This window comes from Parasteatoda tepidariorum, chromosome 9, assembly GCF_982258835.1.
Source record: "Parasteatoda tepidariorum strain Cologne lab strain chromosome 9, Ptep-v5.0, whole genome shotgun sequence".
NCBI classification, from domain to species: Eukaryota; Metazoa; Arthropoda; class Arachnida; order Araneae; family Theridiidae; genus Parasteatoda; species Parasteatoda tepidariorum.
The window spans coordinates 62,961,435-62,988,487 of record NC_141763.1 but is presented as its reverse complement, the minus strand read 5'-3'; the positions used below and the strand labels follow the sequence as shown (position 1 = coordinate 62,988,487).

At 31.0% G+C, this 27,053-nt stretch overlaps 1 protein-coding gene across 1 annotated transcript in view; it reads left to right on the top strand.

Moving 5' to 3' along the window:
• Positions 1-14,067: 14,067 nt before the first annotated feature.
• LOC147804116 (uncharacterized) overlaps positions 14,068-27,053 on the top strand; it is a 35,825-nt gene continuing 22,839 nt past the window's right edge. Inside the window, exon 1 of the mRNA XM_087151426.1 lies at positions 14,068-15,190. Within this exon, the coding sequence (XP_087007552.1) occupies positions 14,068-15,190 (1,123 nt within the window). The remainder of the gene's footprint in view (positions 15,191-27,053) is intronic.

The window sequence follows — 27,053 nt, the reverse complement described above, 5'->3', positions numbered from 1 at the left end:
CTGATAAATTTTGGAAAATCGTCAATCAACACCGTATTCATGAAACAAAATATCGAGTCCCAAATTTTAGCCTATCAACTGATACATTAGTTGATTTGGACATATTTTTCGAACTGACTCTCATGGATAATTCATAAAGATAAAACATTAAATATGGATTCGATCCCCAAAAGAATTCCATCGACTTATTTTTGATTCTCTTTCGCTTTTATTCAAGGTTTTCGTAGATCACAACCAACCAAGAACAAATTGTATTTTCGTATGAGGGAAAAGTCGAAACATCTTAATCCCATAAAATCTCTAATTCTATACAAATGGGAAAAGCCACCCGTAGGTTTTGTTTTCGTCATTAACTCTTCATTACTATCAACAATGCCATCTTCTTTTAAATGTGTATTAGTGTCGTTCATTTTGGCGAAAGCTTTGACGAAAATACTTTTACGTTTATTTTGGCAAGATCTGAAAATTAAATTTCGAATTGTTTTCACCGGGGACCGTTTTAATTTATTCTCATTTTCCAGTCGTTTATTAGTGGATCAAAAAATTTGAAAGTGATAATGAGGATTAATTTGTATTGTTCTTGCATAAAACATTTTTAAACATCGGGCAATTAGTTGTTAAATTTTTCCAATGGATTTTAGAATTATGACGTATATTATATTTTAATTAATTCGAATTTATGTGTTAATTCGTGACTTCATTCGTATTAATTAATTACATTTATTATATTACCATTTAATACTTTATGAATGGAAAACTGACATTGGTACAACGTGGTCAACACTTATAAATACGGAATAAAGTATAAATTAGAGAACGAATAAACTAGCGAAAGATAGATAAGGGAATAAATGAATTAATGGACGGATGTATCATATAAATTGCCAATGAAAGAATTAGAGAACCAAGATTAAATTAATCAGTGTATTAAAAAGAGAATCAATGAAGCAAAGAATCAAGAAATAAACGAATCTACCTACCAATGAACGATTGAATTAAATAATTAGGGATTATGAAATAAATGAATGAGTGAATTAAGGAATTAGATAAACAATAAAAATGAAAGAAAGAAATGCAAATCAACAAATAATCGAATCACTGAGTTAGATCGTTGATTTATTAGTTCAATTCTTTAAAAATTTCCTTACCTCTATGATTCGGAAGTCCACTGTGGAACATTTTTTATTTGTTTTCTATTACATGAGATTTTGAAACTGATTTCAAATATTTTGGCTGATTTCAAATCAGAAATCAATCGGTTTCTCAATACAAGCTACAGTTTTATACAATTCAATAATATATTCTTAATAATAACGTATCAAAAAATTTGTACCACAGTGTAATCAAATTCATTGATTTCCTCAGTCATAGATTTTCTAATTCATAGATTTGCTTCACTCTCTGCATTGAGTCACTCTTCACTCTTTCATTTAGTCGCACATTCATTGTTTCGTTGATTTATCTCATGATTCATTGGTTTCCTGATTTATCTTCTCATTTATTGATTTGCTAATTTATCTTCCTATTCATTAATTTACTTATTTATATTCCAATTTATTAATTTGCTTATCTGTTACTTAATCATTGATTCGTTGGTTTATCTTCTCATTGAATAGGTAATTCAAAATTTTATTCTTAAAAATCGCGTGAAACCAAAGGAATTCATTCTTTAATGCATTTAAATTTAATCTATTAATTATGTTACCAAATACCTTCATTTAATAGATATAGTTAAAACAGCATTACACTTCTGGTTTGATTAAAATAAGGTAAGTCTAGATCAGAATTATTAATTTAACGAATCAACAGCTTAGCTAACTCATGCAAGAGCAAATAGATAAATCAGTAAATAAATAAATCTGCGAATTAATAGTTGAAGAATAAATGAATGACTAAATCATAGAATAAAACAAACAAATGAATCTGCGAAAGAATGAATTAGTGAACCAAGATTACTAGTAAAACAAAAAGAGAATCATTCATTTATTTTTAATAGTTAAAAAATAAATTAATGACCAAATCATAGAATAAAACAAACAAATGAATCTGCGAAAGAATGAAATAGTGAACCAAGATTAAATTAACTAGTAAAACAAAATGAGAATCATTGAAATAGAAAACGAATGAAGGAGTGAAGGAACGATCGAATTAACAAAACAACGGATCAATAAATCAACGAATCAATGAAAAAATTTGAAAAACAATGTTGTACTCTGTTGCAAGTTAGATTAAGACCATTGCGGTATAGGAATTAAGTAATCATCTGCAACTGCATAAAGGTCCGCTTTATTTAGCTATCAAATTATATAATTATACTTTCAAAACAACATAAAAGATTTTAAAAAATAAACTTGTCGGACAGAAATTTAATTCGTGCTATTTTTTTAAGCAAAAAGAAGGCAGTGCTGCGTCGTTTCAAGAGTTGGCGATGTTGATATTCTTTCGCGCTTGGAGCTTGACATCCATTTAGTGTGCATTTAGATGCAAACAGGTTCTCTCTGCAGAGATAATAGTTTTTTCGTAACATGCAACAAAGTATAAAAGAAATAATGCATAACCAAATTAATGAATAACCGAATCAACAAGATACATTGATTCAAAATAAAGAGTTTAATATCACAAGGTACAAAAAAAGACATGCTGCACTGAGACAATTTTAACTGTTACATTGGAAGAGTCTATCCACGGAGCGGGCAGCTTGGAACTTGATTCTGAGGAAGGCAATGGCCCTCCATAGAATATTTTGCAATGGTTTTATACTATATATGTAACCTTGCCGTGGAGAATTATCTTGACTTTATAACAGACAAATAACTTAGATATTTTAAAACTTTTTAAAAAATAGCCAATTAGGCGACATTTTCTCAACTAGATGAAAATTGTCAAAAAACACTGCCTTATTCTGAGTTTTTGCAAATTTTAATGAGCCCAAGTAATGCAGCATTGGAGTAAGTTTTAAAATATTAAAAAATTAGACCACAAAACACTTTTCATTTTCATGAAACTGTGGTTTTTTTTTCGTATTAACGTTTTGCGCCATTTTCAAAATAAGCGTAGACAGCGATGGCTTTAAATAGGCTAAACTTGACCTAACAGCCAGGACTAACAATTTGCAAACTCACGACAGTTATAAAAATAGCATATTATTCGCAAAAAAGCATCATTTCATATTACGACGGAGCCTTTGAAAAACAGACAAATTTTTCTTTATTTGTATAGGCATACCTGTCATAGTCATTAAGTTCGAACTGGGTGTCTTAGGCCTCAGATGGGCCCTTTTCCCGATCATCTTGGAATATTGGATTTTGTGGTGGGTGTATTAGGTAACTAGAATGCAAATAGGATAAAGAGTATGGAATAAACGGCACTTTGGCTAAATTTGATCAAGATGAAATTGATAAGTTTTAAACAAAACATTAGATGAAGTTTAACAATTGATATCAAGAGAGGCAATGGATGAATATAAACAAAATTTATGTAGTAAAATTTAGTTTACGTTTTTAAATTTTTTTTTTAAGTTTAAATTAAAATGGTCTTCGAGAATATTACACGCAAATGATTCGAATAAATTTATGGAAGTACGGTAAATTATATTTGTACATATTGGTGTTATAAGAATTTAAATAAATTTTGTTCACATTTATCAATGAAATTGTAGGTTATCTATCATTAAGAACAATTTTGGTCTGATAGTGCAGATGTGGGCATCTGCTGCAAGTTAATGAAGCGTATAAAAATAATTTTATTTGGCTATTGTGCGTTAATATATTTGCCAAAGTTTTTTTTTTTAAACTTTGTATCAATATTAAATTTTCTTCCTAAGCTTTATCTCGGGTATCAAAAACAGAATTTGCTCTAGTTCACAGGGTTCCTGTGGTCCTTGAAAATTTATAGCAATGGCTGTTAAATAAGATAAATGCTATAATATATTTCTTATTTTAACATACTACTTTGTCCTTAAGTAGTCCTTAGGAAAATTTACCTTAAAAAAATGCCATAGGATATTCCTTTGAGGTTTCGCCTATGGTAATATTTTGCCATATACGTATGGCAAAATTTCGCCTTACATGTATGGCAAAAATTTGACAAACGTAGATGGCAAAAGTGTCTGGCAAAAATTTTCCATAAGCAAAACCCCATAAAAATATCCTATGGCATTTTTATATGGCATATTTTTGCCATGAAACTAAGGTGTGCTATAGCTTATGAAGAAATTTTTTCCGTAAGCTATGGTCCACCTTTGCCATACAGCTATGACAATATTTCTCCATTTGCATTTTACCATAGAGTTATGCATAAAAAATAATTATTATTTAATTACAAGAATCTTTTGTAGCTCTATGTATATTAAAAATGAAAACTAAATGATTGTAGAATAAATATATATCCCAGCTTGTCCTCAAAACTTCAGTCAAGCAAAGCTTTTTTTATTTGCTTTCTTAGTATTGATAAACTTCCCTTGTTTTCATAGAAATATAATTGCAGAATGCGTTCTGAATGCCGTTCTTTAGATAAATTTTTAAAGGTTAGTAGTTCGGCTTCAGACTGATCCCTCTCCCAAAACTAACATTATTCAAATTTGATTTGTCGATTACCTGGTGAGGAAATTTCCATACATAAATTTCAAAATATTTTCTTTTTCTTAATTCTAGATATCGACCCCGAAAAAAATTAGTAAAATGCTAAAGAAAATACATTGTTTAATTGTCTAGAGAATAAAAATAGCCTAAACAAAATTATAATAATTTAGGCTTAAATAAAAAGAAATTTTAAAACATTATATTCAACATGGAACTGGAACTGCATTAATTTACGGGGCGCCTACACAATTGTGCTTATCCCCGGTAGAAAAAGTTTGGTACCTTAGGTATTCAACATGTCTAGAACTAACTAACTAACTAATCAAGTTTTTCAGAGTACCTATCCATGTATGGATATCTGCTTTTTCATCTAAATTGAATAATATGTGGTGGAAGGGAAGGGAGGTACTGCGTTAACATTAAGTTATATCTCAGAATGAACAATAATTGATAAAATAAAGTCTGAGTCATACATAAAAATAAATCGCAAGTTGATACATAATAAAGGGAACAAATTGAAGATAAAGAAAGAATATTTACAAATTTACAAACGGGGGAAGACTCCCTGTGCACTCTCTCGCCTCCCCCCGGTATAGCCGGGCTTCATTGGTGCAGAGAACACAGTTTGTCTAGGGCAATGGGGATAGTCAACGTCTAGAAGGAAGAATTTTCATGCATATATATTTTCTTAAGAAAAAATTTTTAGTGGTGGTTACACAGAAATTAAATTATCGATCTTTGTTTAATTTTCGTTACTACTTATTAAAATTTACAAGGCCCGAGAGAACCCTGAGTTCACTGAAAACTTCACTGGCAAAAAGTTATCTTCTCAAATAGTTTAGCACGTAAATTTTTTTCTCCACATTCAATTATTAATTTCCTTAATTTTTGACATACGATGACGTCCTTTAGTTACTATATAATAAGTTGTCAAATTCTTTAGCCATATGTAAGAGATTTCTACATTAAATAAAATATTTCTCATAAATATCGTAAATAGTATGAATAATTTTTAACTCGAACGATGAGAAAATATTAACCCTGAAGAGCAAACATTCCAAAAACCCATTACTGTTAGAAAAGTTGATGAAGTCTATTGATGTGGACATTCGCGCTCAAACGAAGTGGATATTTTCCAGTTTTATCTACCATTTTAGTGTTGAAAAATTACATTTCAAGTGTTTTAGATCGAAATTAAGGTGTTTTAACCTTTCCGGAACGACAAATCTAGATTGAAAATTTTAGCCAGAAAACTCGTTAGATACTGCAACCTTTGACAGTACACTCTAAGTTAAGCAACATACTTAAGCTCTTTGTTGTTTATTGAATAGTGGTTGCTGAGCGTTTATGGGCAATTAATTTTACATTTCTAGTGGTTTGAAACATTTGTTGGATTAATGTTGCCCGACTGACTGCACTAAACCGAAAAGACCTATAGGTTTTTCCAAAATTAATCAAAATTATGTAAGCTTTTAGTTTCATTCCCTAGAACTTTATAAAAAAATTGCATAAAGGGGAGCAGTTGGCAAGCAAGATTGTTTTTTATTTGTAAAAGTAAGTAGTTATAGTTAATTTATAATTAAAAGTAGTGAACCCCCCCCCCTTTACTTTTCTAAGAAAATCTAGAGAAATGGTTTTACAATCAGTTTTTTTTCCTTTCCGGTATCTAAACAACCCAGATCAACTGCAACAAAGTTGAAAGACTATTTAAGCCGGAAATTTTATTCGTTGTTTCTTCTCCTTTTCGAAAATATATTCAAGAGCGCAGTCTAAAATGCATTTAATTTTGTCTGAAAGTGAACACCAGACAAGAAGTATTGGGAAAGTTCAGTTTTTTCGGAATTATTTTTCCGTTCTATCCTCTCAAACATTGCAACAATGAAAGTCAGAAACAACGTCTTTAGGTATATTTTGTTTGAAATGTTTTATGGAAGTAGTTTTAGTTCCGGCGACGTTTTTTTGATTAAAAAAAAAAAACTTTCTACTTTTTATTTATTATGTCATAAAGAAGTTACATAATATAGTGAAACAACTTCAAATATGTTACGTGATATTTTATAACCATTGGAAGTATGTTTAGAATTTTATTACTGTCGAAAAGTAATTAATGTTACATTTCTAGTGGTTTGGAGCATTTGTTGAATTAGTGTTGCCAAACATTGTACCTGAAAGGCTAAATGAACAATATATTATGATCAGTATAAGTTTCTTGTTTCTCTTAAATAAATACCAAATTATAATTTATCGAGTTACCACTCTTTAAATTTTTTTCACGAATGAGAAATTCGACATTTAATAGGAAAAAAACGGTCTATGTAATGAGTACATAAGCTCGCGTATATATATATATATATATATATATATATATATATATATATATATATATATATATATATATATATATATATATATACATGTAAAAATAAATAGAATATAATTAATAGGCATGAATGCAGACAAGGTAACATTTACGCATTTTGTGTAAAATTTATTATTTTTTATTTATTCTTGAAATGTATAAATTTAATTCAAAATAATTTTTTTCACCACTACATTTAAATAAATTCTACAAACACACACACACACACACATATATATATATATATATATATATATATATATATATATATATATATATATATATATATATATATATATATATATATATATATATATATACGCACTTCGGAGGGTTAAGGCTTACGCCAAATGCAAAGTAAATTTTCGCCAATAAATGTAATTTTCCAATTAGAGTACAACCACTGGGGTAAATCATCTTCGAAGAGAATACAAGTTGGCAGGTATGCAGATGCCAACGTGGCTACCAAAATAAAAAGTGGTAGTGAAATAACTGTTAGGTTAGAATTTCTTCAAATCTGCCAGCTTTTTAAAAACTTCACTATATTAGTAGGGTGAACTAACCAGTGAGGGAACACTTAAGCTTCGCTTGCCTTTTAAAAAATCATATTAATTTCAAAATTCGTAATTTTAGTTAAATGACAGTGTCAACATATTTGCTACTAATTGCAAATTATGTAAAAAAAAATTGTATAGAACTTACATAATATTGTTTTAAAGTTTTGGAGGTTCAAATAACAGGTAGTAAGAAGACCAAGTGAATGAACAGCTCTTACCAGTGAAGGAACACAAAATTTCTCAGTAAAGGAACACTTAATTTTGGTTATTTTTTAATGCTCTTTATGAATTTATATGCCATACAAATATCTAAAAACAAGCCTATTCTTGAAATTATAACATACAAATACTTGGAAAATGTTAACTTTTTTTTTGTAATCATGAATTGAAAAGTAAAGTGTCAACATATTAACACATACTGTTCATTCAACTGGGAATCAATGCCCAGTAAAGGAACATGTCTGTTCCTTCACTGTTTTGTTTGTATTTTTAGCATGCTTTTGATGCAAAACATCACTAAAGGTACAAGAAAATTAAAATTTTTCTTTCATTTTCATTAACTTAGAAAAAACCCAGGAAAGGAACACTTGTTCTTTCACTGGTTTTTCATCGTTTGGTCTTCCAGTGAATAAACACCCCCTTATCTCAGTGCTTGATTATGTTATGATGCTTTAAAAAAAACGTAACTTCAATAACTATATTTTGAATTCTTATTTTCACAATGAGAAAAATAAAACTATTACATGCATCAATTAATTCCACTTCAAACATATAAATACAAACATATAAATAAAAATTTTTCAAAGAAACAAGGTGTTGCAGAGATAATAACATATTTAAAAAAATTTCCAGAGAAGTCTATGTGACCAGGTAATCCAAAACATTGCTAGATGACTTCCTATTGTTTGGCAGTAAGCTATTGTTACCAATCAATCTAAAGAAAAACTTTCAAATTCTTATTTTTAATCAATATATATGAAATGTTCCTTCACTGGTTGGTTTACCCTATTAAGGTTTTTTTTATAATTGTTTATCCTATGTTTTGATAGTCAAAATTAGTGAATTAAGCACAAAGATAGACATACAGTTCAGATCTACAAACGGGAATTTTCCTCAGTGTCGAAACATAAAATGACAGGACACAAACAAGCTGTAATAAGTAAAAAAAGAGGTTTAGCCAAGCAGTGTTATTGGTCTGCCCTTATTCCAACATATTTGCCTCTTTTCTTTGTCCTGTCTTTTTCGACACTGAGGAAGGTCCTTGTTTATAGAACCGAAACAACAGTATATTTATTATTTTTTTGTTTTTATTTATGCTTTATTTATCCATAGACCTATCCTAAGAAGTTTCATCGTAAAAATCTGAAATTGGTTAATATAGCATAAAATTCAGTACCACTGTACGCCTTTTGTGAGCTAAGTTGATATCTATGATAATAGCACGAGTGCCAACTGCTTCGTTTTCTTTTTAAGTTTTAATAAATTCGTTTCAAATTAAATAATAAAACTTGTAAAAATAAAGATAATTACAACTACTCTTTATAACTGACACCACGAGATAGCTGTAAAAAGTGGTGATTAATAAGTAACAAAATTCCAGTCCAATTCAAAAGTGAGATTAAAATTAGTAACTTTTATTAAATATTTCGTTCAAGTAACTACTGAAAACATTGTTTTCGTTTCAAATAGAAATAATTTTCAATGTAAGTCATGGTGGCAGATAAAAATTAATAATTATAAAGATAATTAATAATTATAAAGATAAAAAAAAGTTTCAACCACTTTTTATATCTAATTCACCTGTATGTAACTGCAAGTTGATATGATATGAAACTTAGAATTTTTGATATGTAGTGGTAGAAAAATTACATAAAATGAAAAATTCTGAACTAAAAATAACTTAAATTTCGCTACCGCTAGGAAATATTTTCTTTTAACAAATTGGAGTAAGTTGGTATCTCTGTTATAGGTTAATAATAATCGCATTAATAAAAGTCCTAGTGTTTTGATTTTATTGGCTACCTGGACATTCATAAATGTAAAAAATCACTGCCCGAATAATGGACATGCCAACTTGCTACGTTTTCTGGACAAGACTTTTCTGGTGGTGGAAAAATTATTTAATGTATGATTTTTATTTTATGAAATTTGATTTAGAGCTCTTTTCCCCATCACTACGTATGAAATATTTTAAATTTCTTAAAAACTGTCAATTTGAAGAAACCTTATAAAATGTTGGTATCTCTGCTTTTTTGTTAAACTTCCTAAAATGTTGTAGCATTAACCAAAATTATCTAAACTTTAATTCTTAATTTTTTACCACTTACAAAATTTTTTTTGCAAACGGCGGAGCAGATGGCATCTCTGCATAAATACTAACAAGAAACAAATCTCGTTCCACATTTTCTTTAAGGAATAAAAATAAGACAACATTTGTTGCTCCTTGTAGAGAAAATGTTAAAGTAAATTTAAAACAATTTATAATGTTTTTACTTTTTTAAACAACATATGAAAGTTTTATACTTTAGAGAAATAAATTTTTTTGAAAATGTACCATCTCTTCTTTGAATTGTCATAAACATTCTTTTTAAATTGGGTTTTTAAGCATATTTTGAAACAGTAACTTGTGTAAAAATAGCGGTTTAAATATTTTAAAGTATTTCTTTAAACATATTCTTAAACTAACACAATTACTTGTTTTTTGAAGTAAAATAATTATTTCTGAAAGAATTTGTTTACTTATCTAGGATAATGAAATGATTATGATTAGGATAAGGATTAGGATGAAATGATTGAAACAAATGTCCTTTGGGAAAGAAAAAATAAACTGTTCCAAAAGTGGAACATAGGGCTTATAAACTGTTAAGAAATTGATCTTGTATAAATTTGAGTCATTAATTTGTCATTATGGGTAAAACAGTTAAGAGGTTTTTTTTAACCAATTCAGTGTTGCAGCCTCTTTTAGAAAAATGAACTGAAAGTGTTCTCTCTTTTAAAGAAGCGTTTTTGGTCAAGTTTACGGATAGTTCAATCTTTAGTGGAAGAGCTCTTGCATTAGATTTTAAGTAACCTACAACAGTTCGTGTTTCGCCAATAGTTTTTAGCAGTAGTATACTAAAGCAGAACTTTTCTTAAAAAATAAATTGAATTTTAATAAAACTCGTATAAGAACTTAAGAATTTGACAATTTGTTAAAAAAATTATTTCCAATTCCAGTTTAGTAAAATATTAATATATTTTCTTTGCTACCACTAAGAAAAATCTTTTCTGAAACTATTAAATTCCGTAGTAGTTGGAAGGTACGTACAACCCCAATGTTGCTAAATTCAAATTTTTTTACCTCAATGTATATAATTTCATGATGTATGGGATAGAGGCCGCCCAGGTGCCCAGTTTTTCTAAATACAGCAAGCAAGGAAGGTACGGATTATGTGACAAGACATACTCCATTCATAACGTTCTATCGAATATACTTTAACCCCTTAATGATCGCAAAATTCTGGAGAAAAAGTGTCCATTTTTTATTCAAAAAAATTATGCAAAACAAAGTATATATAAAATATGTGTACTCATTTTAAATTTTTGGGGTTACTTTTTAGCTTACATGTTTAATGAGTGCTGACATCTAGTTTAAAATAAACTGTCTCTAAAGACATAACAAATAGTCTAGCACTGCCAGCTGATGTAAAGATGGATCAATAAACATGATTCAAGGCATAAAAAATAGATTGTTTTAATCTATAGGCGGGTTACTTTTGAACACACCAGCCAGGAAACATCACGGGCACGAGAAATAGGGGGCGAAACTTCACACCGCCATTTTGACAGGAGCGAGAAGGAAGTGGCTAAATTCAAAGATTGCATAAATGTTGCTACCATTAAGAAATTTTTTTCTCCAATACCATACAAGTTATTTTTGTTTCATTAACCATTTAAAGTACTCCTAGTGTAAAGGGTTACAAACAAGCTGTTGTTTTAATTCCTGCGCTAGTTGTCATTTCTGTATTTGACACAATGGCCGTGAAGGAGAATTGCGATATAACATTTATGTGATTGTGGTCCTGAAGGGGTTAATGTCACAAGATCTAAACCAGATGCATAGTTGCCAATATTTGAAATTCTTGAAAAACGTTCTCTTAATATTAGTTATGAGTAGTACATTTTTTGTATATATTATCAGCACCAAACACGTGACAAATAATTGCATAGCTCCCTGCATGTATAGTCGTTGAGGAAGTGTATTTTTAGTGGTCGATACATAATATATAGATCTTAATTTATAAAATTTCAAATATATTATTTTTTTACTCAGCAGCACGAAAATATAATTCAAGCGTATGTAAATAAGAGATATTTTGAATTGTAAGGTACGCAATTTATTTTACAACATTTTAAACATCTGAACACCAAGAACAGACAAAATACAAAATTTGAGCAAAATCGGTGAAATAAAATTTAGAAATTGAATTTCAGATATTTAAAATTGGGATTTCTCAGGTACTACTCGACCTATTTTGCTCAAATTTTGTATTTTGCCGTGTAAAATTATATTCCTTAAAATGATTCAAAAAAATGTGTACCTTACTATTCAATATTCTTTCAACTATTTTTAAATAAAATTATAAAAAATAATAAATATTTACTAAAATTTATATTTTGTATTGAATTATCTTTGAATAAACGAATTTTATAATTGTGTGTAAAGCTTTTTCAATTCGGTTAAAAAGTTTTCGAGTTATAGCGAAATAAGCAAAAAGTAAAATTAGCATTAACCAAACTTTGGATTGCTCTCTTGACCGAACTATTGAGACCACATTTTCCAGATTGCGACTAACATCTATATTTCGGGGGTCAGAAATCTGAATCCGTCGAAAAACATGTATGCTTATTCAGAGAAAGAACGTTTTTGTGCATGATTTTGTAATCTAAAATATAGTCTGCGCTTATTAATTGGCATATTTGAAGTCACCCCCTCGAACCATTTATATTGAGTCCTAGAATGTGAAGATCCAATCATAAGATCAAAAGTTATTCTGGGTGGTCTGTTTTTTTTTTTTTTTTTTTTTTTGCTCACTGTACATATTTTATATTGTTATTGATAATTTAGTATTAATATTTTTTAACAATACACCTTGATGCGTGTATAAAATCGTAAAATATTTATCCACAATTTGTAACCAAAGAAAACTAGTTTAAGAACCACAGCTATTTTATGTAGTTTTTAAAACTTTTATTTAACTGAAACTCACATTAATGGAAACCAAAATTGTATACAGAATGGCTATAGAAGTAAAAACTTAAAATGTTTCTCGAAAAGGATCTCCTACGCTGCTTCATGTCACTTTTCTGTGTTGAAGAGTGAAAAAATTTATAAGATGATATGGTTTTATTTTTCTAAGTTTGTTTCGTATGCGTCTTTTTTTTACAGCAAAGATTTTACAAAAGAATTCTAGGGCTAGGCAATTTTTTACCATATCTCTCACTATTTCTGTACATAAATGAAAAAACAGAACTTTAAAAATAAACAGAAGTGCAAAGCATAAAATATTTTGATTCTTAAAATTAACGATGGAATTTATATAATGAAATAAAGCCTTTAAATGTAGACAATTCTTATAAAAATCAAATATTTTTAACTTTAGATATATTAATTTCTGATTATTATATTTTTAATTTAATGTTTTAAGATAAAGATACACTTTCTATTCAAATTTTAATTAGCCGAAATAAAATGAAAATACGTCACCAAATATCTTGGTTTTTGACATAGATGGTAATAACCGTCATGAGTGAAAAACTTGTCAACCCTGGGTTTGCAGTATTATACTTAGGAAAGTGATTATTTACTTAAAACAAAATTAAAAATTAGTCACGAAGTTCTTAAAGAGATGGCGGTGTTACTTGAGAAAAACTATACCGCAGACTCCGTTTGGCGAGAAAATCTCTACCAGAAGCTCTTGAGTATTGGTATCACTTCAAAACTATTTAACTCGATTAGATCTTTTACAAGTCAGAGAACCTGCAAAGTGAAATTTGGAGATTCCTACTTACAATGTTATAATCTACGGACGGACTACCGCAGGGTGCAGTTAGTAGCTGTACACTGTTCAATATCTATATTAATGATCTTGTGTCAACTCTTAAGTCAATACCTGATATTAAGTGTCTATTGTTTGCTGATGATCTGATAATATGGACTCAAGCACCAAAACGCTATGCAAAAAACCTTATTGAAAATCGCTCAAACAGGGCTCTGCAGGCACTCTCAAAGTGGAGTGATAAAAATAATATGACTGTTAACCTTGAAAAGACAGCTTCACAGTCCTTTTCACTAACCCACGATACTTTCCGCCCAGTGTTCTGGTACCAGAATAGATTGATTCTCAATACAGATAATTTCACCTACCTGGGGGTGACTTTTGATAATAAGCTTAGTTGGAAAAACTACGTGGAACGGCTCATAGAGCGGGTCACAATTAAATTTAATATTCTCAAGCGTTTGGCAGGCTGTAAATGGGGGTGTACACGGTCCACCCTTAACACTACATATAATACATTCATCCTCCCTCTTATGACGTACTGCTGCGAGGTCTTCATTACAGCCCCACAACTGATGTTAGACAAACTTGAGGTTCTGCAAAACCAGGCTCTTCGCTTGGTTACAGGAGCTGTTAAGTCCACGCCAATTGACGCGATGCTAATCCAAACAGGAAATAGACCTTTCCAAGATATTATAAAGGAGAAAGCTCTGATTCTATACGAAAAGCTACTGATAATCGATGACCCCTACTGGAAAGACTATGCAATCAGGCCTAGGCAACTTAAAACCCAGAATGGATTTATCCAGGAGGTGCTGAACATTAGAAACGACATTGAAATCCCGTGTCAGGCACTACCTCTTTTGAAACCTAAAAACCACTTGAAAATAACAAACGTTGAAATAAACTTGGATCTTGTGAAAAATGTCCATGGTAAAAAAAATGTTGCACCAATTATTCTAAAAAATCTTGCCCTGGAGACAATGGCGGTTAGATACCCAGTCGACGATTGGCTACATGTTTTTACCGATGGTTCTCAATTTGACTGCCATTTTAATGTAGGGGCTGGTGTCTTTTCGGAACTTTTCTCTTTCTACATACCTGCAGGATACATTGGCACCGTCTTTGATGGAGAAGTAGTGGCCTTGAGTACGGCCTTACAGCAGCTACTGGCTCTCCAATACAAATTTGAAAATGCAGTTCTCGTCTCGGACTCACAAGCGGCCATACAATCAATTAGCTCATATGAACGTCCCTTGACACCTGAGATTTCCCGATGTCAAGACCTCTTGAGGTCTTTATTTTTGAGGGGAAAACGAATAGTCCTCCAGTGGGTGCCAGCCCATTGTGGTGTTTGGGGCAATGAGCAGGCAGATTTACTTGCCAAGAAAGGTGCCAATTTGCTACAACAACCAAATACGGCAACTTCCTTTTGGAAAATCAAACTGTTCCTTAAAAATTTATGTAAAGCCAACTCATTGCAAGACCTTCAGACTCGCACAGCTTTGAAAAGTTGGAGAAATGTGAGCTCTTCTTTAATTCCCGACAAACCAAGACGTGATGCAGTTGCGGCCTTCCGCTTATATACAGGCCACGATTGTCTTTCTGCTCACTTATACCGCATAGGCCTTTCCACCACGCCTTTTTGTCCACTTTGTAAATCTGGAGAAAAATTGGGCAGGGGCCACCTGCTTCTATGTGGGGCCCTTCATGGACACACTGAGTTCTCAAGATATTGGGAAGCAAGAGAACTTTTAAGGCAATGACTTCAGTCTTTTTTCTTTGTTATCCAACGTACATTTGTATTTGTTATTTATTTCATCTTTCTACTTGTACCTTTTTGCCTTTGCCATTGGAAATAAAATAAAAATGTTTCCTAAGTGGCCACCATTTACCATAACAACGTGATGCAGTCTTAAAACAAAATGAACAGACGCCCGTTTTACTATTTCAATTGGAATGGTCTTACATGCAACAGAAAAAAAAGTTTTTCCGCAGTGGACTGATCGTTAAGACACGGTTCCCAGCAGATCACCGAAGTCAAGCATCACTGGCTGCGGCCAGTGTGCGGGTGGGTGACCACTTGGATCAGTCTGCGTAGAGACGGAGGGTGTGCGGTATTGGTCCTCGTTAAACTGTTTTACCGTAAAGTGCTCGACTTCGGGTGCAGGACGTCGGGCTACTGAAGCAGGGGTGCCATCCCCTCTGCAGAGGATCAAAATTGTGATGGCATGTCTTCGGATCATCCTCAGGGATGCTTCCCAGGCCGTCGCCAATAGCCCATTGTGCAGCTCTAGTGCGACGTAAATTAACAACAACATCCAGACTGCAGCGCCAATTTTGAACAAGCTCCTATCAAATAAAACTCGTAAACCAAAATAAGCACCGAATTTTGCTTTCTATGAGACGTTTCAATTTTATTGTAAAAACAATAAAATTAGATTTGCTTTTTAATGTTCAGATCCTTGTTGAGCAACGTATTTCTTATAATATATCTCAAAATTAGAAACTTGTAAGTGCCGTTGCTGCTGCTTTAGCTGTTCAACTTAAACAGTTTGTTTCGCTGTGTAAAAACTAAAAGACTTAAAATGATGAAAGTGTAATGAAAAATGTACAGAGGGTACAATGGCATAAAAAAAATTCTCATTATATAATTAGTTCAAGTATTATTCACTGTTAAAAGCATTTGGAAAAACACTATGCGGTTGAGTTACCGTTCTAATGCTACCACTTTTTACTTTAAGGAGACTAAAAACAATGCCGCTTTGGGATGCAAATTCCTTTTCTTTACAGCACCGCCAACAATATCTTAAAGTATGTTATTAAAAACTTCCTAATATTACAGCTTAAATACCCATGTTGCGAGAAAGTTGTTTCAAAATCCCCATTAGTGAAAGATATAGGCTACAAACTTAATTAAGGAGGACAGTTTTTATTTCTTGTCGTAATGGTGTATCTTGAAACAAAATTATCTTTTATCTTTTCGTGGTCGTAGGCAGAAAAGTCATCAGAATTCTCGTACCCCTTTTGGGAGAGATTTTTCCAATTAAAGGCTGAAAATATCTAGGGTGAGAAAAATATTGGATTTCGTACCATCATTGGCAACTTAGTTTCAGTTACGTAATCACTCCGAGTTAAATCGAGTTCGTCGGTTTACTTTAAAGCAGACATGTTTGAACATATTCGTCCTTTTTTTATATATTATTATTGTATAATGGCATGGTTTATGAACAATTCTTCCCCTTTTCAGTAAGATTTTGTTTTTAAATTAAAAGCGGTTTCAGAATTAAACCTTTCATAACCAAAGTTGACATTAAAAAGAAGCAAAGTGACAAAAAAAATATTAGAAAATTCATTTTAACATTGAAACAGATCTTTTGTCGCATTTATACAAGTACTTGATGTTACCTAATACTGGTGCAGGGATTTTGAATCTAAACTTAGTTTTTTTCGGAAAGCTACAGATTTTTCTTCTAAAATATTTTTAGTTTAGTTTATTTTTTTTCTAAATAAACAACTTAATAATGAACGAATAGGTTTATATACATACATATGCATTTCTCTGTTCCTTTGAAAATAACATTTAAGGCTAAAAACAAATGCCCTTTATGTATCGCGTCATAGACTGAAATATATTATTGCCTTTTTTCTACCATTCCTTACATAGCAGAAAAGTGCTGCAGATTTGAAAGGAGAGACGTATAAATATATATAATAACCATTTAAAAAAAATCGTACAACAGAAAACAAAATCTCCATTGTTATAGACCAGTGGTTTCCGACTGGCGGCTCGGTGGCCGCATCCGGCCTGCGAAACCTTTTTTGTGGCCCGCGAACTAAAATATATTAGTTGTCATTTTTTTGCGGACAATTTTCGCAAAAAATCTTTATGGGTTTAAAATACTTTTCTCGTTAATAAAAACCCAATTTCTTCGTTTCTGTGAAATTTATCATACCAACGGTGCAAAAAAAAAAGTATTTCTCAGGTTTTGCATCCAAGAATATATTTATTCAAATTAATACAAAAATAATCGTGTATGTTGCTCTTTTTTATTTCATTTTTTTTGTATTTTGTGAATATAATTTAGTATTTGTGTATCAGAAATTTTCTCGAAGAAATTCTCCGATTTAACTTTTTGAGACCACTCATTTTGGACGAAAATATTTATACACACATTTGTAAATTTAAAATTTAAATATCTATTCTCTGGTGGTTGCAGCAGACAAACTTCAATTTTGTCATTGAACATTTTGTGTGCTACTATGTAAGTTTTAATACCAACCTTTTTAAAGTTTTATATCTTAACAATTAGATATCTGTTGCACATTAATTGATTAATACATGGGTGCACATTAAAGTTATTGTAGCCCGAATTTTTTAATATGCAATTAAATATTTTTAAAAATCTATTTCTTATTTTAATTTGTAATTCAATACTTTTGCTTTGTACAACTTGGTAAAAATCTGACAGTAATATTTAATATTCGTTCAAACATAAAAGAGTCTTACATAAAATTTTGATTAAGTTGCGGCCCGCCATTTGATTTCAGATTGTAATAATTTGTAATAATAAGTCAAAGGCACACATAGAGATTTTAAATTAAAGACCCTCTTTGAAACTTTAATGACACTTAACACACAATTTTATTAAAAAGCACAAAAATGCTTGGCTGCAAACTACAATATTTTTAAAGCAGGAATGCTAATTGAAGATTCCAAAATCAGACCCCTAGCCCACTTTTTCACTAGCTACGGTATTTTATCAGATCAATTCAATTAATTCTTCATTATTTTTAATCCTTTATTGATACTTATAACTTGATTTATAAATTCAAATTACAACACTGCAAGCCATTGGCGCTGCAGTCTTTTCTCTAACTGTTCATAACTCTGATATCTTTTTAGTGCTACGATTCAGCCAATGGCATTGCAATTGCAGCAAATAGTTCAAAATTATTTTTACTTTTTTCTATATTATGATTATTTTTCCTTTTATTTTTCTTTTTGTTTTCAAAACTCATGATGGAAATTACTTCACTATTTCACAAATCAAGATGAAAAGGTAAAAAGCCACTTCGGGGACTTGAGCAATAATATGACTATGATATATATAAAATATATATAAAAAGGAGCGTCATGAAACATAAGAATAACTATTATGTATGTAATGATAGTTGACTATAAGTTTAAATACAGCACTGATAATTTTATTTTTAAAAGTAAGACAAAATTATGCATTAAATAGAATCATCATTGTATTTAATATATGAGTTAATTTTAGAGTTAAAACGGCAGTTGTAGATCATTCTTAATGTCATTTAAAAATATATTTAAAAATTTATTAGTTACCACTTTATATGATGCATTTCAGATATTAAATTTAAAATACATTACAGCTCGATGAAAACAACAATAACTTTTTTAAACTTACTATTAGCTCTGCTACAAACTCTTGCGGCAGCGGCATTTTGTTAATGTCTAAATATACATACCTGCCAACTTTTACGCATTTGGCGTAAAATTTCATTTCTATATTTAAAGTGGTAGTAAAATGTAAGCTTTCCATATATTTTTTTGCATTTATAAACTTAATTTATAATCTTTTTTATAACCACTATTTTTTTAAAAAATTAAGCATATAGATCAATATGTAATACTGTTATGGTAGTCTGCCTTAGCCGCCTCTAATTACTGCGCATGTTTCTGTCTAAAATTGTTACTTAAATTCCAATATACTACCACTGCAGAAAATCATCTCCGAAAGAATCAAAAGTTGGCAGGTATGTATATGCATTCTCAGGGTGTCGACAATCACGGTAAAAAAAGATAAAAATGGTAGCCAAACCATACCCTCCAACTTATGAGGATTTTGAAAATAATTCTTTCTAGTGGTAGCGAACCAAAGTAGAAATTTTTAAAGCAAATGGATCTCTCATAAAACTTTTATCAGAACTTAAGAATCTAGCCATATGGCCTGCACTTTTATAAGTAATAGTGGACAAGTTACACTTAATTTTGCTACCGTCTGAAAAGAAGATTTCTGAAACTACGGAAATTCCGTAGCAGTTGGAGGGTATGCCAAACTATTTTTATAGCAGTTTACTTGTGGGCCGGGTAATAATAGTTTTCTTTATCATATCACCAAGACTTAGTTCAAATTAAAAAATATATAGTTACACTTTTAACAAACATGGATTGAATGTATTAGATTTAAAGTGAAAGCAAAAATAAGGAGTTCGAATTAACCATGACCAAAATTAAGCTAACGCTTTTTATTTTTTTCCATCCTGCTTCTGATTCCATATGAATATATTTATGACTCGCTCGTCCAGAAAAGGTTAACGAAGATTTCGGAAATACTTGGTTGGTACAATTAAGTCCATTCGAGCATAGCTCGCTTTTTAAGAGCAAACACCGGTTTCAGCAAACAATATTATTGTCATTTATTAAATTTCTATGAATTTCATCTCTCCAACTCAGCTAATCCCTTCTTGGAAAATTCCTTTTCGATCTTTTTCGGGTCGAGGAATTTTTTTTTGTTTTGGTATCGACTCTGATTTTGAGACTGAAGAACAATAATACAACAAAAAGACAATAAAACAGTTCAAAGCAAATTAATTATTTCAGGCTGAAGAGCAATAACACGCACAAGAAATGTATAAAGCAATACTAAGCAAATTAATCTTTACTATACAGAAATAAAAAAATTGATAAAGTTAGAGCGATATTTATAATTTAGTAAATAGGGGAAAGTTGGACAAAACGGGATACCATTATTGTTTTTATTTACTACGGAAAATCTGTTAAAGAGAACTACACATTATTTTTTGTATAGCTACATCACTTATTCAAGCACAGAAAAAGCATATTTTAAACTAATTTTAATGACTGTGAAATAGGGAAAAAATCATTTTCCAAACTCTTACATATCCCGTTTTAACATACCTGGGTCGGACAAAACGGGATAGGGTTTACAATGTTTAATTTTTTGTGTAAAACTAACTAAAAACATAATTAATTGACAGAAAACTGTAAAGCAAAATTTCTAAAAATTGCATTTATGGAATTTCATTGCTTCTAACATTTTTATATAAACTGTTGTTTTATAATTAAGTACACAAAAAGTATGATGCTACATAAGTTTTTAAAGATTTTATGACCATGAACACTTATTCCGTAATTTTCACTGTCGAGAAGTGTCTGGTGCCCTTAAGATTTTTTAGCAGTCCTTTCTTCAATTCTCTTGGTTCATTCTTGTAGTTTAATCATCCTTTCTTTTTCTTCTATTTATAATTCACTTTTAAATGGAGATGATGCTATTACTACAGTTTTCTTCTTTCTGTTATCAGCCATTTTTTCTGGGAGTGGTCCTCTTACTTGTGGTACATATAGAACGCACTTTGGAAGAATGGGAAAGGGTAGCTTAGGTCGATAACAAGAGAGAAATAATCCTAAAACTGCACGCATCAGTCTGGTGTTCAATGCCTGGAAAATCCTGCTGTTAAATCAGTGGTGACAGAGAAAGCAAACAGGTGATCCGGGAAGATGTCAGGATTGTAAGGAATTATACCAGATTTGCTAAATCCTTTGATGGTAGTTTCTGCAACGGCTGCCCGTGAGTAGGGTACGTTGAACAGTTTTGTAACCTCGTAAATTATAGCGCACCTACCTGGATGGTTGAACAGCCACTTTCGAACTTCTTGTTCATAATACGTGCTCAGTGAAGCCATGAAACTGATATTCAGGGGCTGAAGGCGATGAGTTGTATGTGGGGGTTAGGTTAGGATGATTACGTTATTTTCTCTTGCCAAATCTACAAGTTCCAAACTTTTGGTGTGACTGTTATGTCCATCAAGCAGCAACAGCACTGGCTTTTCATGCCTAGGGTGAAAATTCTACGAACTTTTAAAACTAAGCAATGAAGGTCTTCTTAGTGATCCAGCCGATCTTGTGATACACTTCAAACGACCCTGGGAAAGCATCATCCATGAGACTTTGGTTTTCCTTCACTCGAGGAAATGCAAACATAGGAAGGATGAATACCCCAGCTGCACTTAGGCATGTTTCAACAGTAACCAAAACTCCTCACTCGGCAGAAGACAAGCTACCCACTTGCTTTTTGCCTCGTAGACTCTACTCTTTTGAAGGCTTGTTTGGCACTGTTAGAATTCCTGTTTCATCAACATTATAAATATCATTTGGAGTAATCCTATGTTTACTTAATAGAGAATTCAAAAGTTCAAAAAACTGCTTAACTGCAGTGCGATTAAATCCTTTTGCTCGGACCATACCCGTGGGTTCTGGATTTTGGAGGCTAAGTTCTTCATGCCTGCCAATAAATGATTACAACAAACACTTCCCAGCCATTGTTTTCCCTGTGTTAAAATTATGCTTAATATTGTTTCTCTCAGCTAACTCAAATGCTAGCATTCATATGTCCGTTAGAGTTATACCAAATAATCTCTCTTCTAGAGCCAGTCTCTTCTAGCACGCGTTTTTTCTTGTTCAGCATTGAATACTGTCTCTTATCTGTCCAACTTTTTCACTGCTGCCAATCCAGGGGTCAATGTATTTGCACGAGCCTTTTTTACCTTTCTTTCAATATAGTAATAATAATATAGTAAAAGTATTAGGCCAAAAAATAAATAGGTGGATAAAACGGGATATAAAAAAACTCTATCCCGTTTTATCCAACTCATAAGTATCCCGTTTTGTCAGACTCAGACACTTTTTAAAACAAACATGGCTGCTGCCTAAACGTGAAAGAAAAATTAGATTGACTAGACATGAGAATATTCGTTAATAAATGCTTCATCAAATGTAATACTCACCTGAATTGTAATCCTATATATATAGGCAGTACAATGTGAAAAACAACGCACGTAAATGTAAAAAGTGGTAAAAAAAATGGAGTAAAAAAGTTCGGAGACCTACAACTTTCTATCAACAAGTGATCTCGAGACGGTACGCACTGAAAATGATATAATCACAGTCAAATAACAAGTTTCTGTCGTCATCCGCTAGATAGCTGAAATAGTCTGGTCCCTAGGCGAGGTATCCCGTTTTATCCTACTCTCCCCTACGTATGAAAACTCTTGTGATTTTTTCATGAACTCGTTTTATACGAGCAATCGGATGTAATGAGCAAATATTGCGGTTACAACTCGTTCGTTCTAGGCGAGATCGACAAGACGTAAGAAAACTGTATAGAAATGTAATATATGTACTTTTTACATATCTCATATATTACGTTTCATGTTGTTCCAACAGGGAACAACATCTTATAGTTCGAAAAGGTCACAAGTCTCTTGCATGTACATTTTCATCTCTTTAAACATCTTTGCTTCAATTGGAATTTATAATTCTCGGCGATAAATAAGTGTCTTGGCCGCTCACAAGAGTTCTCATTCAATTAGAGTTTATTGTCAATGGCATGTTATCTTAAAACAAGTCGAATTAAGCTATCATATTTAAACTATTGTTGGAAGTTTAAAGAACGGCTAATAAATAGTTTCAAGTTCAATTAATAATATGAAATATTTCGCTGAAGTATACGTATCGCAAAGATTGTGGCAATACTTACCCGTAAGACATTAGCTAAGCTATTTAAAAAAGTCTTTCAATGCAATGAAAAACAAGAACTGACAATAATGTGATTATTAGTAAAAATCCATAATTTTCAAAGTTCTCTCAAAACTTTCCTTATTCCCATCCCTCTCTCAAAAATATTTCTCCTTCCTTATTCTTATTTGCTCCTTAATCTGATTGCTTTCTTTATTCTCATGTGCTCTCTCTCTCATTTTGCTCATAAAAAATAAAAATACTCTCACATATGCAAAATACAATTTTTAAAAAAATGAGAAACAAAAAAAAAAGTTTTTTTTTCTGCGGGGAACAAATCGCCTGATTCGGGTGTAAGGTTTTTAAATCTGAAATTGGTTTTCGGAAAGCTACAGATCTATTTTTTAAAATAATATTTTTGCTTTAGTTCAATTTCTGTCTTAATGTAAAGGTTCATGAAGAATGCATATATTAATCACGTACATATACTCTTGTCTGCTCCATCGAAAATAACGCTTAAGACTAAAAACATAAGGCCTTAACATATCGCCTCTCATAGATTCAAATGAATTAATCACTTTCATCACACCCTCCCTACGAAGCAAGGCAGTGTTATAGATTTGAAATGAGCAACGTGAAAATATATAAGATCTGTTCAAAAAGTTACAGCTTTTATTAAATGGTATTTTTTAGTTGAGTTTATTTATTGTTCGAATGAACAAATTTACTAAGTTTTGAATTAATAAGTTTACATTTATTATAGAAATTATCAGTTACGTCATTGTTTCACGAGCGATGTGTAGCGATATATAAATGAGCGATATGTAGTTATACACTTATGTACTGCATTGAAAATAACAATTAAGACGAAATATATACAGTCGGACCTCTATTTAACAAAGTTGATGAATCCCGCTAATAAGTTCGTTATATGGAAAATTCGTTAAATAGAAAATCACCTTTTGGCATACTTAAAAAACACGAAATAGGTTTTAAATTCATAAACACTCGACATAATTAAAATAGCAAATTGATACACCTTTATCTTGTAAACTTAGTATCTACTATTTATTTTATAAATCTTAGCCATAAAAGAAATCTGTATGGAAAGCAAGAATAGAGCAAAACATTATCCAGTGTTACACTATCATGCTACATACATTTTCAACTAAAAAAAAGAAGCTAAATTTATGTATAAAATTATAACTGTGTTTATTTGTTGTATAAAAATATAACTGCTAAGTAATTTCAAACATATATTACCACATGCATTCTTAAGTTTAATTGCTACTGATAAAATCCGTTAATTTTGTCTGAGCTTTTCGTTTGAAATGCAAGCAGAAAGGGATTTTACTGCTTTCTCTAAAAGTTGAGGGGGCTTCAAAAACCAATTCAGGGTCATTAAAATGCGTTAACATGCTTGAAATGTTCTGAAATATTTTGGGAAATAGGAAAAGTGGATCTCAAAGAAAATTTCGTTAAATAGAAAATTCACTTCGCTATTTGGAAGATATTTTACGCAGAAATTATCAAAATGTTCTTGGTTCCTAGAAAAAATTCGCAAAATAGAGAAATTCGCAAAATGGAAGTTGGTTAAATAGAAGTCCGACTGTGTGGGACTGTGGGGGGTCCGATATATATATATATATATATATATATATATATATATATATATATATATATATATATATATATATATATATATATATATATATATATATATATATATATATATATATATAAACTGTTAAATTACTTACAGTAAAGTAAAAGACATTGATTTGGCAAACATTGTGGTTGCCATAAAAAAAATCAAGCCGTTTGCTTGTGAAATAATAAAACAATGAAAAAATTCAATGTGACAAATTGGAGTTTTTGCATAACACTAGAAATATTGATGGTAGACTTAAATTAAAAATAAAGATAAAACATGATTTGATATGTACAATAATTGATTTTTGAAAAATGAAAGACATAATATATATATATATATATATATATATATATATATATATATATATATATATATATATATATATATATATATATATATATATATATATATATATATAAGACCTTAACTTACAGCTTCATAAACTGTAATGGATTATCGCCCCTACCATGACCTATGTACCTGCGATGTCGGGAAATTAGTAGTCACTTGAGTGAATTTTAAAAAATCCTGGTTTGGACTAGATTGTAGAATTGCATTAAAAACTGTAGCTTGTAGAGAGAAACTGATTACACATTTGAAATCTCTGATGCGAAATAGTCTAGCATAATTTAATTATTACAACTGCCGAACTTCGCCGGTAAGTAAGGTTGCTACAATATTCTTAAGATTCCCTGTCCTCCATTTCTCCGAAGTTTTGTCCAGATGTGTTAGGTGTGGAAGATGTCAAAGGTTGTTACATCTCACAGTTTTTCCCTTTCCGGCAGCTTATGTTCGTTCAAAAAAAAATTGTTCACCCCAGTGCAATTTGTAAAAGTGTGGTAGATTCGTTTTGAAAGGAATTTAAAAGAACTTTTTAATTGAAAATTACTTTACTGTCCATGTGTCCGGTTAAAAGAATATTCGCCTTTAGGGAGACGATGGGTTAATCATGCAAGACTGATTCTGCAGTTTCCCCGATATGGTGTATCCGCACTAGGAGACTATCCGTAGGGTGAGGTTTGACTGAAAAAACGATGGTACAAACAACGTGATATGGAGAATATTGGGGTTCTTACAATTGAATAAGGGTAAGTGAAAAGAAACAGAAATATTCTGTAGATTCCAGTAGTTATGTTATTGTTGCATACTAAATATTAAAATACTAAAAATATGTTGAAAATCGTTATTGTGTTCAAAGTGGTCAAAAATGGCGTCGATTAACGTCTCTGGATTCATTTGCAAACTTTGAAGGCGCAAGTAAACTGCGGCCGTTTTCTCAATCAATAGAGGAACAGCTTCTCTCATTATGCTTCTAGTGTTGTGGGAAGCAGAAGGAAGGGGGGATGCATTCCGGTGGGGGATAATGAAATCTACTGGTGGGGATTTCAAATCGGGGTTAGAGAATGGAGTGATATGTCTGGTGTCAAGCACTACCTTCCTTAGAGCTGGTGGAGTTTGATGGGTTGGGAAGGTCGCATGACGTAGAAGTTTCGTCAGAGAGGGAATTGAAGTCGCGAATCTCGTCGTTGTATCTCAAAGAAATTAGCAAATTGTTACTGGAGAAAAGAGTAATTTAATATATGAACTGTAACTCACAATAACTTCGAAGAGTTATTAGAGAGAGAACTACGAGAATAATTTCGATTCATATTGTTTGCTGCATGAATTAATGATATTGATTTTAAAATCGAGAAAGATTTACATTAAAAGCTTGAGAATAGGCAAATTTTATATATTTAAAAATTGTCTTACATATAGCATTTCATTAAACGTTGATAACCAAGTTCTCATTATTTAATTCATCTTTTCAGATTTGTTGATCAAAACAGACAAATAAAAAATAAATTTTTACTTGCACTGACAGTTAAAAGTTTACAAAAAAAGTAAATCTAGGATATGTGTTAGTTAATTGATTAATATAAGGTATAAATACATGATTAAGATTGCATTCCTTTTTCCGGAATTTAAAATGGTTACTCTTTGTCAAGCATCTGCTTTAAAGTGCATACTTGTTTAGTCCCGTCTTTTAGTTGTATTTTAATTTAAATATATCTTAATCAGCGTTCATACTTGCAAAATGCTGTGATATAGATATGTACAAACCATTTTAATCTTAAATTTACAAACTTTGAACACAAATTTTAGAGTGAATCAATGCAAATTCACCTTGAAGTTGAATAGACTTCGTGAGATGAAACATATTTAATTTTATGAAATATTATGCTGAAAATGAGCACGCTTCTTTTATATAAGTCACTTTTGATTTGTCTTTTTAAAATTAACCAACAATTAGCTTAAACGAT